At 32.8% G+C, this 11,946-nt stretch overlaps 2 protein-coding genes across 2 annotated transcripts in view; both read right to left on the bottom strand.

The window, feature by feature from the left end:
- Positions 1-11,379, bottom strand: part of LOC130641673 (tigger transposable element-derived protein 6-like) — a 34,876-nt gene extending 23,497 nt beyond the window's left edge. Inside the window, exon 1 of the mRNA XM_057448584.1 lies at positions 11,245-11,379. The gene's annotated coding sequence lies outside the window, so the exon portion shown is untranslated. The remainder of the gene's footprint in view (positions 1-11,244) is intronic.
- LOC130641670 (uncharacterized) lies at positions 181-1,514 on the bottom strand. Its single transcript, XM_057448580.1, has 2 exons — positions 1,375-1,514; positions 181-1,146 (listed from the first exon to the last, which is right to left on the bottom strand). The coding sequence occupies exons 1-2, from the start codon at positions 1,434-1,436 to the stop codon at positions 558-560; spliced, it is 651 nt and encodes a 216-aa protein (XP_057304563.1). The 5' UTR covers positions 1,437-1,514; the 3' UTR covers positions 181-557.
- Positions 11,380-11,946: the final 567 nt, after the last annotated feature.

The raw sequence follows: 11,946 nt of genomic DNA, 5'->3' as shown, positions 1-11,946 counted from the left end.
TTACGGGACTTTATAAAATATAAACAAGACAAGCGCAAGCTGAATCAAAGTTTTGCATATTTCGAGAATCGATTGAGATTTCCAAGGAAAAAAATAAGATTCTCAGACAAGTTTGAAAATTCTGTAACCACGAAAGTAGGACGTGAACAAATGTAGGACGTGAAAGATCACACAATGGAATATATTAACAATTTTTTTTCTTGAAAATACCTAAGGTTAAAACATTTACAATGGCACAAGAGGTGGAGCTAAGTTAGTGATGGCAGCACAAATGACAAAAATATCATCCAATAAATCTTTCATTGTAACTGGTATTGCACCTTGGAGTATACGAAAGTCTTTGATTCGAGCTATTGCCCTTTCCACGTGTATTCTAGCCTTAGCTATATTAGAGGTTCGATTGCAGTTTTTTCTGGTAAAACGAATTTTATCCTTCAAGAACGGAGGAATAATCAATTTTGATCCTCTTCCAACCAACAGATCACTTATATTAAAACCTTTATCTGCCATCAAGTTGTCACCGGGGTTAATTTTCTCAAGAATGCCACAAGTTTCTGTTATATACCGATCTGAAGCACACCCACCATAGCATTTTGAAATGAACGAAATTGTTCCACAAGGTGTGATCGACAACAGTTTTTTCCAAGTATTTTTAGATTTGTATGAAGAATACGTTTGAGCTTGTTTTTTATTTGTTGACGTATAATGGTAACAGTTTTGTTTTGCTTCGAAGTGCACGAATCACAATTTTCATAAATTTTACTACGAGAACATTGTTCATTATCTATGGCGTTGTCATAATCATGGCCGTTCAAAAAAGGTGTTTGTGATGGTACGTCGCATAAATTCAAGTCATCAGATCCATCACGAAAAACTTGCCGTGCTTTAGGTGGTGGTAAAAGTGAAGATCTTTCAGTTGGTAGTGAACGTTTCGTCGGATTTGATTGATAACCTTTCATATATAACGTCGGTATTCTGCATATATCGGAACAATACCCAGCAGCAAAATGGTTCGAGCAAACTTTCGTTGACATAGAGATTTTGAATTTACCACCCCGATTCAAAGCCTTCTCCAAGCTTTTAGCATCTTTCTCAGTTTTAGGAGAATGCCATCGTAGAATGCCAACATGAGACATTATGATCAACCTGAAGAAGTGAAAATAAAAGAAGACAGATTAAAAATGAAGCATTTAAGCAAAATTCCTAGCATGGGTATTTGTATGACTTGAGTTATCAAGCATCCAAAGAGCTGAAATAGACTGATAAACCACAAATAGTTCAAACAAACATAGAAAACACTGTCATTGAATATTTGTAGAACTTGCTTTGCCAGCTAGCTAGCTAGTGTGGGAGAGTTATATATATTAAACTCACTTATCGGGACTGTTTCTTCCATTACTGCATCCATATACAGCACAGTAATCATTTTTACCCATAACGGTCCAAATTCAATAAAATATATCTTGCTAATAATGTAATAATGTACGAATAATGTAATCGATATCTTTCTTTACTCAAGGCAACGCTGTGAAAGACCGTAAAATCGCTTCGCTGTTTATTTTCATCCCCAGAACAATCCCAGAATGCTTTGCGCAGTTCAAATTTTACGGCAACTGCGATATCGTCTATTGGTTAGTAAACAATTTTGGTGTTATGTTTTGTTTCATCTTGTACATGAGAAGTAAAACTTGATGCATATTTAATTGATAAATGTTCAAAGCTCCAATTTGAAGAAATAAGTGTTGTGTTGGTGCATATCTGTCTAAACAAAAAATTATGCGACAAGCATGTTTTTGTTTATTAAACAACTTAAAGCTTCTTCGTGTTCTTTACAGCTAGCTGCGTCATGTTTTTCCTTGAAATCAGAATAGTTTTGTTGTTTAATAATATAGACGACATATGTACTGCTCTAATAATATAGACGACATATGTACTGCAAGCTACAGTAAAATTATATCTTTTTTGCAAAATCGTTTCTTGTTCTTTTTCTTGGTTTTAATTGAAGCACAACTTTATGTTGATCTATATAAATATAGATGGCTATGGGGAGATCGATAACGGAGAAAAGTGAAAATTTAAGTAAAAAGATATATATCGTATAAGTAGCTGTATAAGCAGCTAATTATACTGTACGCACCGTATATATAATCATTCTGCATAGATAAGTAGAATGTCTGTATATTTTATATGGCTACCCTTACAAATCCTGTCTATTATTTCCAGGAAAGGTCATAGCTTAGATGGGAGTCCTAGTCCAGGGCTATGGTAGCATTCACTCACCAATATTGAATTGCCGCCAAGGGGAATCGAACCCTGTTCTCCCGCACAAAGTGCCAGAGTTATAACCACCAAGCTATGGCGCCATTAAAAACGGCTAACTATTCTGTTACTGGCTAATTATCAGTTCTCCTTATGTCTAATTTGCTTGAAAATCTTTCTTGAGATCAACCCAAAGTATCACAAAATATTTTTCTAAGATTTCTTAGAAATGACTTGATTTTTAAAAATCTCACTAAATATACTTGTGCATCATATCGCATGGATTTGTATCTTTGTATTAAATTCCCTTTTTAAATCAAAGAGGCAAAGAGAGGTTAAAAAAGAGACAATATTTAAACAACCTGGTTTTAATGCAGTTTATGGTAAAATTGTATTCATGTTTCTTATTTTTATAACATACTTTCTTTTTCAGGTCAGCTGTTATCAAACCATGCACCACCAGCATTTTCAAAAATTTTCAACAAGAGAGTAAATTTTGAAGCCTTAAATACTGAAATAGTAATATGTATGTATTTATTGCTGAATTAATAAACAATGAACTACTTCATCATTCAAATTGAGCTCGTTCAGAAGTTATTATATTCGAATCGTCAAGTTTTTACGTAGCAAGATTTTTGTATTCTGGAATTTCCAAAATTTTCCTGATCACTTTTAAAAATATCCAGTTAAAGTTTTAACTGTTATTTTAGAATACTTCATATAGCTATGTAAAATTTTTATTTTTTATTTATTGAGTTGTATTTTAACATTGTAGGTTAGTTAAAAAAATAGTTGAGAATTGTGATACTCGTGATTTGTTTACCCCATATTTCTCCGTTTTCAAGGTCTATTTTGAATTTCAAAATCTTTCAGACTAATGACGGAAATCTTAAAGCCGCTGGGCTTCTTGTTTCTACTTTAATCGTCGTCAACTACAATAACACTTGGTGTTTTTTCTTCTTTGGAGCTGCGAGCATTTCTCGGGTGTCCCGATTATTTGAAACAGTAGTGCTTCTGGATGCAGTCTTTTTCTTCCTTTTGCCGGGGGCTTGCGGTGTAACGACTGTAGGCGGCAACATCATGACGAAATTGAACAGATTTCCAACCGCTATGTCTTCTGTTGGTTTTGTTCGGTTCAGGCAAAATGCCATCGATTGATCCTTTCCAAGATATAGATCCGATGCTGAGTAATTATGTTGGGCAATCTGATGATAGCCATCTCTTAGCAATTTGTGATGTCACAGTTGAGAAATTTGAAGTGTTATGTGGAAGCAAGATACAAGAAAGTGACGACGATACTGACTCAGAATGGGAAGAGGGAGATAATTAAATTTACTTAGCCTAACCTTGTATATTTTATACATTTTTGATTACAGTAAATACCCGAGATGTGATTTAACGAATGCATTTTTTTTCTTGGATTTTACCCATTCGCGAAAGTTTTTCACGCGAATATGAACCTTATTTTGAATTTGCGAAAGTTCTTTCCGGGAAATTTGTTTCGAAAATCAGTAAACGCAAAAGTTTTTGTCAAATACTGGCTTAGTAAGGAAAGTTGCAATTAATCCGTGGTATTGCATGTATATGTTACGTATATTATATATGTATATATGTATTATGTTACGTATATTATATAAGTCTATGGAAACTTTTGTAACTATACCTTTTTATGCGATATATACCTACATACATACTACATACATAGTCTATCAATCTATTACTACAATAACTTTTGCCATTCTAAACATTTCTCTAATATGTTTATTTCCTCCGGTACTTGTCGCAGCTTTCTTTTTGACCTAAAACAGGTGGATTGTTCACGATTGGGGGTAAAGTCATTACAAAATTAAAAAGGTTGTCAATGGCTCTGTTTTCTGCAGGCTTAATATAAAGATCCGTGGCCAATTCCATAAAACGGGCAGTCAGCTTTGATTGTAGCGTTGTTGCACGTGAAGTAACCACGACTTCGTATGAATTTCTAGCCCTCCTTGCACTATCGGTAAGATAATTTACAAAATAGTGAAATCACGATTCAAAAGGTATTTGGTTACCCTTGAAATCTCCTTAGGTGAATGTCCTACAATTTTTTCCTTTTTCGTGTACTGTTTTGACGGCAAAACAGTCAAACGCATTCCCGGGTTCGTGAAGGGAAAGGAAAAGACATTATCGATGGTTGGAAAGGTTTTGCTATGTTTGAGATCCTATTAAGCTCGGCTGACTGAAGATGACATGCATAAATCCTTGCCGTGACATCGACCCAATGTTGGGTGATGATGACAGCAAGGAGGTATGACAGGCAAATGAATAGTCATCTACTAGCCGTTTCTGATGTTACGGTAGAAGAATTTGAATTATTATGTGGTAGCAAAGTGCAACGGTACATTGGGTGAAGATAGAAAAACCTTTGACGAAACTGATTCTGAGTGGGAAGTTAAAGGAAAAACAATCAGTTCTATTTTTTTACTTTAAACAGAGCAAAAAAATATATAAAAATCTTATTTTTTGCTCATTCGCGAACGTTTTTCAAAATTTTGTTTTTTTTGATACACGAATGTTTCTGCCCGCGAAAGTGATAAAATTTTGTACAGAAATAACGTACATGCGAAATAAAACTTTTTTGTAATGATTATAAATATATAGGATATGATTATCCTTTATCATAAATAGTTATTTTATATAGCTACAATGTTTCTATTCTCAACTATGTACAAGCATCCTGGTGCGCCAAAAAGCCTCCTGCGGAGATTCAGGTGAGGTAAAAGTTGACACAAAGAGATTTTATTTAAAAAGAACATCGTAAAATAATCGTCGTGTGCGATCGCCATCCAAAAATGCTCAAATAACAGTGTATTTTAAAGCAATACGAGGCTCACATCCTTCAATACGAGGCTCACATCCTTCAAAAACGAAGCAACTTGTAAGCATAAAACTGATCAGGCTGAAATAAGTAAATAAATGAATAATCAAACAATCGTTTTGAGTTTCATTCTCATTGCTGAAGGATTTTCTTAAAATTAAAAAGAGCATGCAAAGCCATAGCTGACTAATATCTTAAAGATGGGAGGGAGCATGCAAATCTCTTAGACTGAATCTCTCACGGATGGAGAGAGGGCGTGTCAACCCCTTACTGACTAAATTGCTCAAAGATGGAAGAGAGCATACATGTCAACTAAACTCTCACAGATAAAGAAAGAGCATGCAAATCTATTGCAGACTGAACAAAGGGAGAGAGAGCAGGCAAATCCCTTGCTGACAGTTTGCATTTTTTGATTTTTAGTTTCAAGGAGATTGCTAATAATATTGTTTCGGCTTTTCAGGATTTGATAAGAAGAATGACGTCATGTTTTTGTTCTTTATTTCATCTTTTAGATGAGGAAAAACTCAATATTTAAATAGACATGTTTATGTATATCTAACTCCCGTCTACGAGAGATATTATTAAAAATAGTAACACTCCACTATATATGCATTTAAGTAAAAAAAATCTTGACGTGCATATAGTTGTGTTTATTCAGCTAGCAAAAGAGAAACACAAAAAATCAAATAGTCAATACATTTTTTTAAAGTCTGGAAACCCAAAGATTTTCATAGAATTATCTGATTGGTTCACGTATTGAAAAAGGAATAAGAAAAGGACACAAAGTTCTCTCATGACAGAGCGTATAAACACAACAATTGCAAATTTAACGTTGCTAAGTAACAAAACAAAAGTATACAATAATTTAAAAATAATTATTATAACAAAATATTAAAGCTATGTTTACATCACAAACAAATTGATAAGCTGAAAGCTTCTTCGTTTCTTTCTTATCAATGTTAAGTATTTATTTTCACAAATCACTTTTTGGATATTTGTACTACATGAAACATTTTGCAAGTTCAAGATAATACCACGGGATAATACCTATTTATTTCAAATAACGGAGCAACATTGTAGAAGTTCTGTATAAAACAGGCTACTGGCGACCTAGGTATAGGGAACAAAATTAAACACGAACAAAAATCCGAAATCTTTTAGCCTGCAAGGACTTTTCATTTCTGTTTTTGCAATAAATTATCTGTACTTAAACAAGATTTTTATCTTTACATGAGGAGTTCTTATTGTGTTAAATTCTCAAAATAATTTTTGGATAGTTTAGTTTACATATATATTTTATTTTTAATGTTGGTCTTAAAATCTTTTTCTTTTAAACAGTTGTCTGTTTCACATTTAATACTTTAAAATACGCTCTTAGACGTGGATAACATTAATTTCACTATAAATAGTATTGTTGCTCCTAAAAAAAACCTTTATGGGAGTAGCCTAATAATACTTAAAAAAATCTAAATCATGCAGCAGACATCTTGTCATATTCACAACTTTGTAAGCAAACTTTCTTATGATATTTTGTCAAGCCTAACTATTTAGCTTCAATATTGTAAAACTAAATGGCATCATATGTTTTTATTTTATTACTATTATTCTTTTGACATGTATTAAAAAAAGGAAGGTTACTAACGTTTTACTACAAACACCAAATTTAATTCGAGATGCGGTGATATTTTTTTCAAAGAACATCTCATAATACTTCAAACATCAATGCGATTAATACTCTTATGTAAAAACTTAATTCTTTTGCATGCGAATAAGATTTTTTTTAAAAACTTGTTTACATCAAATAGAACACGAATTCATAAGAATAAAGACTTGACTTTTTAATTATGGATTTTTATGATCAGGATATGCTCTACACAACATTTTTTAATGTTTCGCATAATAAAAAGAAGACTGAAGTTAAACCAAAAAAAAATTATCTAAAAACTTGTTCTTTAAAGAGAATCAAAGAGTGCGTACAGCGTAAAGGAAATTAGACTAAAGACAGCGATTTTTCTAACTTTCCTCTTCTAAAATTGTTAATTTTTGGCATAACTGTTTTATGCTCTATGCTTCGTTTTCTTTAACAGAGAAAATCTCAGTAATTTTTTTTCTATTAAAACATCATAAGACAGATCAAGAAAGATCAATCAGTGTTGCTTTGGTGTTCGCAATTCGCAAGATATAAAAAGGTTTTGAAATATATTTGCATGTTCTTATCTAATTTGTTGAATAACTTCGAAGCACATAACATGCAAATAACAATTCATCAACAAATATAATTTTTATCGCAGACAAATAACAAGCGAATTAGCACAAGAATTACCTTCATGGTATGAACCGGGTTTTGGACTTCGTGTTGAATCATTTAGTTTAAAGTTTCCTTACTTGTTACGCTATATTGGCTTCTTTGCAGAAATTCTTATAAAACCCGGGCTTCCTGTTTATCTTTTAGAACACATATGTTCAAAAAAAAAATTTCGTTGGGATTTGAAGATATTTTAGATATACTGAGTGTGTGTCAAAGGCGTTACCATATCCTCAAATGTGAGAAGGAAGAATAAACCAACAAACCTTGATATTTAAAGTCCACTCAAATGTTCTGTGGAAGTAAACCATACTGATCGAAAACTTACCAGTCTTCAGTCAGGTCCAATTTTGCCTTTAGTATATTTAAGGCATCTCAGACAGCATAAAAACATATTAAAAGCTTTTAACTCTGACTGTAAGACCCATTATACACCCTCGAAACATTTTTGTAAAAGTATTATTTGCAAATGATATATTATGTTGCAAGAAATGTTGTATTTTTCTAGCAAACTTTTGATGTTGTTGTGCTTCCTGGAGGAGTAGAAGTGCAAAGGTGCTGGCAGAGGTACTTTAAACACATTGCTAACTTTTTGTATGTACGTGTCAAAACAGTTTCGTGAGATTAAAAAATTAATAATGGATTGTGCGTTCTATTTACCATAATAATACTTAAGAAATCCTTTTTTTTACATTTTTTAAATTTTTTGTTTGTGTTTACTTGTGATAACATTTGATGTTGTAATTTCAGTCTATAGAGGTGAAGACACTAGTGGAACAGCAAAACAAAGCTGGCAATTTTATAGCGGCGATATGTGCAGGTGAGTAGAAACTAGGGAAACTGGCAACGAAAAATTTAAGTTTTTGAATTAATCAATGCGATTTTTTTTAACTCGTCTTACCAATTCTGTTATTACACTTTTAAATAAAACATTTTCCCTTGAAAAAGTTTTCTTTGCCCTATTGCATACTATTTTTTTGTAAATTTTCAACTTGTAGAAATTTCAAAATGCGTGTAAAAAGAATAATTTATCTCCTTCAAATCAAATTAACGCTAAATTTTTTTCCAAGACAATCATGTTTCCTCATCGCCAAATTGAATCTGCACTGAAATTTGTACGAATAACAGTGTAAGAAATATGTCTAGTTATCATATTTTTAACAGTTTATACGCAACAGCCGGAAGAGAAATGTTTAGGTAGATCTTTCTGTACTGTGTGAAGATGATGTCAGATTATTTTTGTTTAGCTCCAACTGCTTTAGCAGCTCATGGAATATGTAAAGGAAAACGAGTGACGTCATATCCAACGTTTAAAGAGAAATTTCACGGTGTGTTGGAATCTTCTATTATTAAGCTGAATTATTTGTAGGGAAGAGGGCAAAGAATTAAAAATATGTTTTTTTTGTTTTTTTGTTTATTTTCTATATGTTTAAAAATATTTACATCCACCGAAAAAAAAAAACGATTTAAAAAACACTTATTTAATACAATTATTCCACTTAAATCTACTTTTTGCTAGAATGGAACAATCTCCCAAAAATATTGATTCCTCATAAATTCTAAAATTGTTTATGTTGTCATGCATTTTTTGAAAGAACATTAACGAGCAAGCATGTATGTTAGGAATGCTGGTCAGGGTATGAAATGGCATTTATACGTTGTTTGGTATTTTCTCCTAAGGAGTACATTAGTATATCCATTTATGAAAAAAAGTAAAATTCTTGTTTTATAAAGAGACGATTAAGGAGACAAAAAAGCGCATAGTTATAAAATCATATTGAATAAAAAATTATTTCGTGTTGTGAATGACTCAAAGGAACTGTAAAATGGTACTTAGTACCCAGTCTATTGTGTGAATAAGAATAGAAAGAAATTAAAGTCATTAATTTGAAATCAAATGATTTGCTTTCCAGATTATCAATACTCGGAGGAAAGGGTTGTTCGTGATGAAAATTTGATTACAAGTAGAGGACCTGGTACCGCATTTGAGTTTGCGCTCACAATTGTCGATGTATTGCAAGGTTCAAGTACGGTGAAACAATTGAGTGAGCAAATGTTACTAGCATAAAAATACATTTTGTTTCATTTCATCGTTATTATCGCTTTTTACGGTGAATGACAGATCTTTGTATTATTCAATATTTTTTCATTGCTTTATTTATATATTTTGTATATTCTTTACGTGAAGAATACGCAACATAGCCTAAATTGTTTCTTGTAGAAAAAAATGAAGCCTTGGAATGAGAAAGTGATATTTTTAAAATGGTTGAAACTTGTTTGTTTTTTGTTAACATAAATATACCCTTTTTGTTAAAATTTACATAACATACAAGTATAATGGTATGAAAGCTTGTCTTTTTAGGCTAGCTTTTATTTTATTTTTTATTAGTAACTGAGTTTGGCTGGAAATTAGCAACACTTTAAGACAATTAAAGTCTGAATTAAATTTTCAATCTCTTTTTACGAATAATCGCAATTTGATCTGGCAGTTTTGTTTTTTAACGTTTTTAATTTAGGTTTTCTTGTAACACACAACTTTAAATAGCTATCATTCACATTGGCTTATGGTTCCTAAATGAATGTAACAACTTTCAAAATCGCAGAATATTCGACAATTCGGCAGCGTCTAAACGTAGGAAGCAGACACGCCTGCCTGCCTGCCTGCCCTTAGTAACATTCGGTAGCTGTCTGGCTGGAGGATTCTTACCACCCTCGTCCCTACGATTTTTTGCCTCCTTGATATGGGAGAAACATTTTTTTCACACATAAAATCGCTTATCGTTACCTAGATAACTTTTTCTTGCATATCGTCACAATGTTTACTTTGTGTTGCTAGAACATAAAATTTCTAATAGTTCACCAATGTTGGTCATCTGGACATATATTGGCCATAAAATGCTCAACGACGCCAAAAATTCCTGGAAACGAAGGTGTAATTGTTACAGATGTTTCGCTAAATTTGTTTTTGCTAAATTAGATTTTAAATTTTGTAAACCTGTAACCACGAAAGTTCTTGTTTCTAACAATGTGTTTAGTTTAATAAAGCTCAAAACATGGTACACAGTGAGCAATTTTATTTTAGATATTGCGACCTCCAGTGTTTCTTAGACTTTTAGGACGGAGTGCAACTGACATGGATTCTAGATTATATAAGGAAGAAACCTATAGAGAATACTTCTAAGAACGTTCTGTTATAATTGACCAGCAGGAAAAATAAAGTAATAAAGTCGTTTGACTTTCAAATAATTCTTTATATCCTTTTTTAACTACCTCTATTCATAACTTCCGTGATATAAAAATATTGGTGTTGCATGGAAGGTACCTTAATTGCTTATACAACTCTCCAATTAACAGACATTCCAATTGGCGGACACCTCCAATTAATGGAAAAATTCCGTTGCACCGCCAAGACCACGGTCAAAACCTCATACAAAACTTTCTAAATAGTGGACAGTCAATTAGCAGACACTCTAACTAGTGGACAATTTTATTTGCACGAAATGAGCTTTCCTCTTCATCCACTCAATTGCCTTTTGTGGTCTTCGGAACGTATATTTAACAGGAATTATATCCTACCCTTTGTTCACATGTTTTCCAGTGACACTTACAAACTGCGTTGAAAAAGTTAAGTGGCACTTCATTTACAAGGGCGTATCAATAAACTGCTTCTTCAAAATCCGCGAATAAATGGAAAGCTTGACGATTTTTTTAATAACGTATAAGAAAGAAATACAGTAGAGTCTTCATAACTCGAACAGCCACGGGGAAAAGGAAATCGTTCGAGTTATGGAGACATTCGAGTTGTAGAGGTTTTCAACTTTTAGCGCAATATCCTCCCTTTACGTGAACCAGCTGGATAAAAACGTTATATTTAATCTTAAGTCTAACTTTAAGGGGGCTATTAGGTTAATGAAAGTCAAAACAATACACTTTTAATGAATTTTTTAATGTTTATTTAGAAAAGAAGTCGGTGATAACTGTTTGCTTACAACTCATATCAAAATCTTTGGCGATATTACGATTCAAGTCCCTCAGGGAAGCTATCATTTCTTCTCCAAAATGTGAAAAAATACTCAAGTCTTCGAGGACGTTGATAGCTGTACGCACTTGCTCGGCCGTCGGTCTTGTGATCTTATCTTCTTCCTCCTTGTCTTCTTCGTCGACCTCTTCTAATTCTTCGTCTTGAGTCCCAGTGATCTCAGCAATGATGTCAGCAGTCTTCAGACGCCCATGGGATGTACTGACTTCAATGTCAAAATCAATGAAATCTTCAGTTGATAAGTCAGGATCAATGTGGTCAGGAAACCTTCGTTTTATGTAAGAGAGTTCAGCATCGAGGGTTGGAATTGGGTCTTCTTCTACTTTGCTGGTTAAACTTTTAAAAGGGTCGTCATCTTCGTTGATCGCTCTTTCTGCATCCTTTTGCAAATTATCCTTCCTCTCTGAAAGAGAGTCTATTTATATTTTGAAAAAACAACTACCAAAGCTATTGTAACATTTTTTTAGATTTTATCTTCACGAAGAT

The sequence above is a fragment of the Hydractinia symbiolongicarpus genome, chromosome 4, assembly GCF_029227915.1.
Source record: "Hydractinia symbiolongicarpus strain clone_291-10 chromosome 4, HSymV2.1, whole genome shotgun sequence".
Classification (NCBI taxonomy): domain Eukaryota; kingdom Metazoa; phylum Cnidaria; class Hydrozoa; order Anthoathecata; family Hydractiniidae; genus Hydractinia; species Hydractinia symbiolongicarpus.
This window is presented reverse-complemented; position numbering and strand designations above follow the sequence as displayed.

Excerpts from the sequence above, each read along its gene's own strand:
- LOC130641670 (XM_057448580.1), bottom strand. The coding sequence starts at position 1,436 with ATGGGTAAAAATGATTACTGTGCTGTATATGGATGCAGTAATGGAAGA. Across the intron at positions 1,147-1,374 it reads GGAAGAAACAGTCCCGATAA|GTTGATCATAATGTCTCATG; the intron begins GTGAGTTTAATA and ends TCACTTCTTCAG.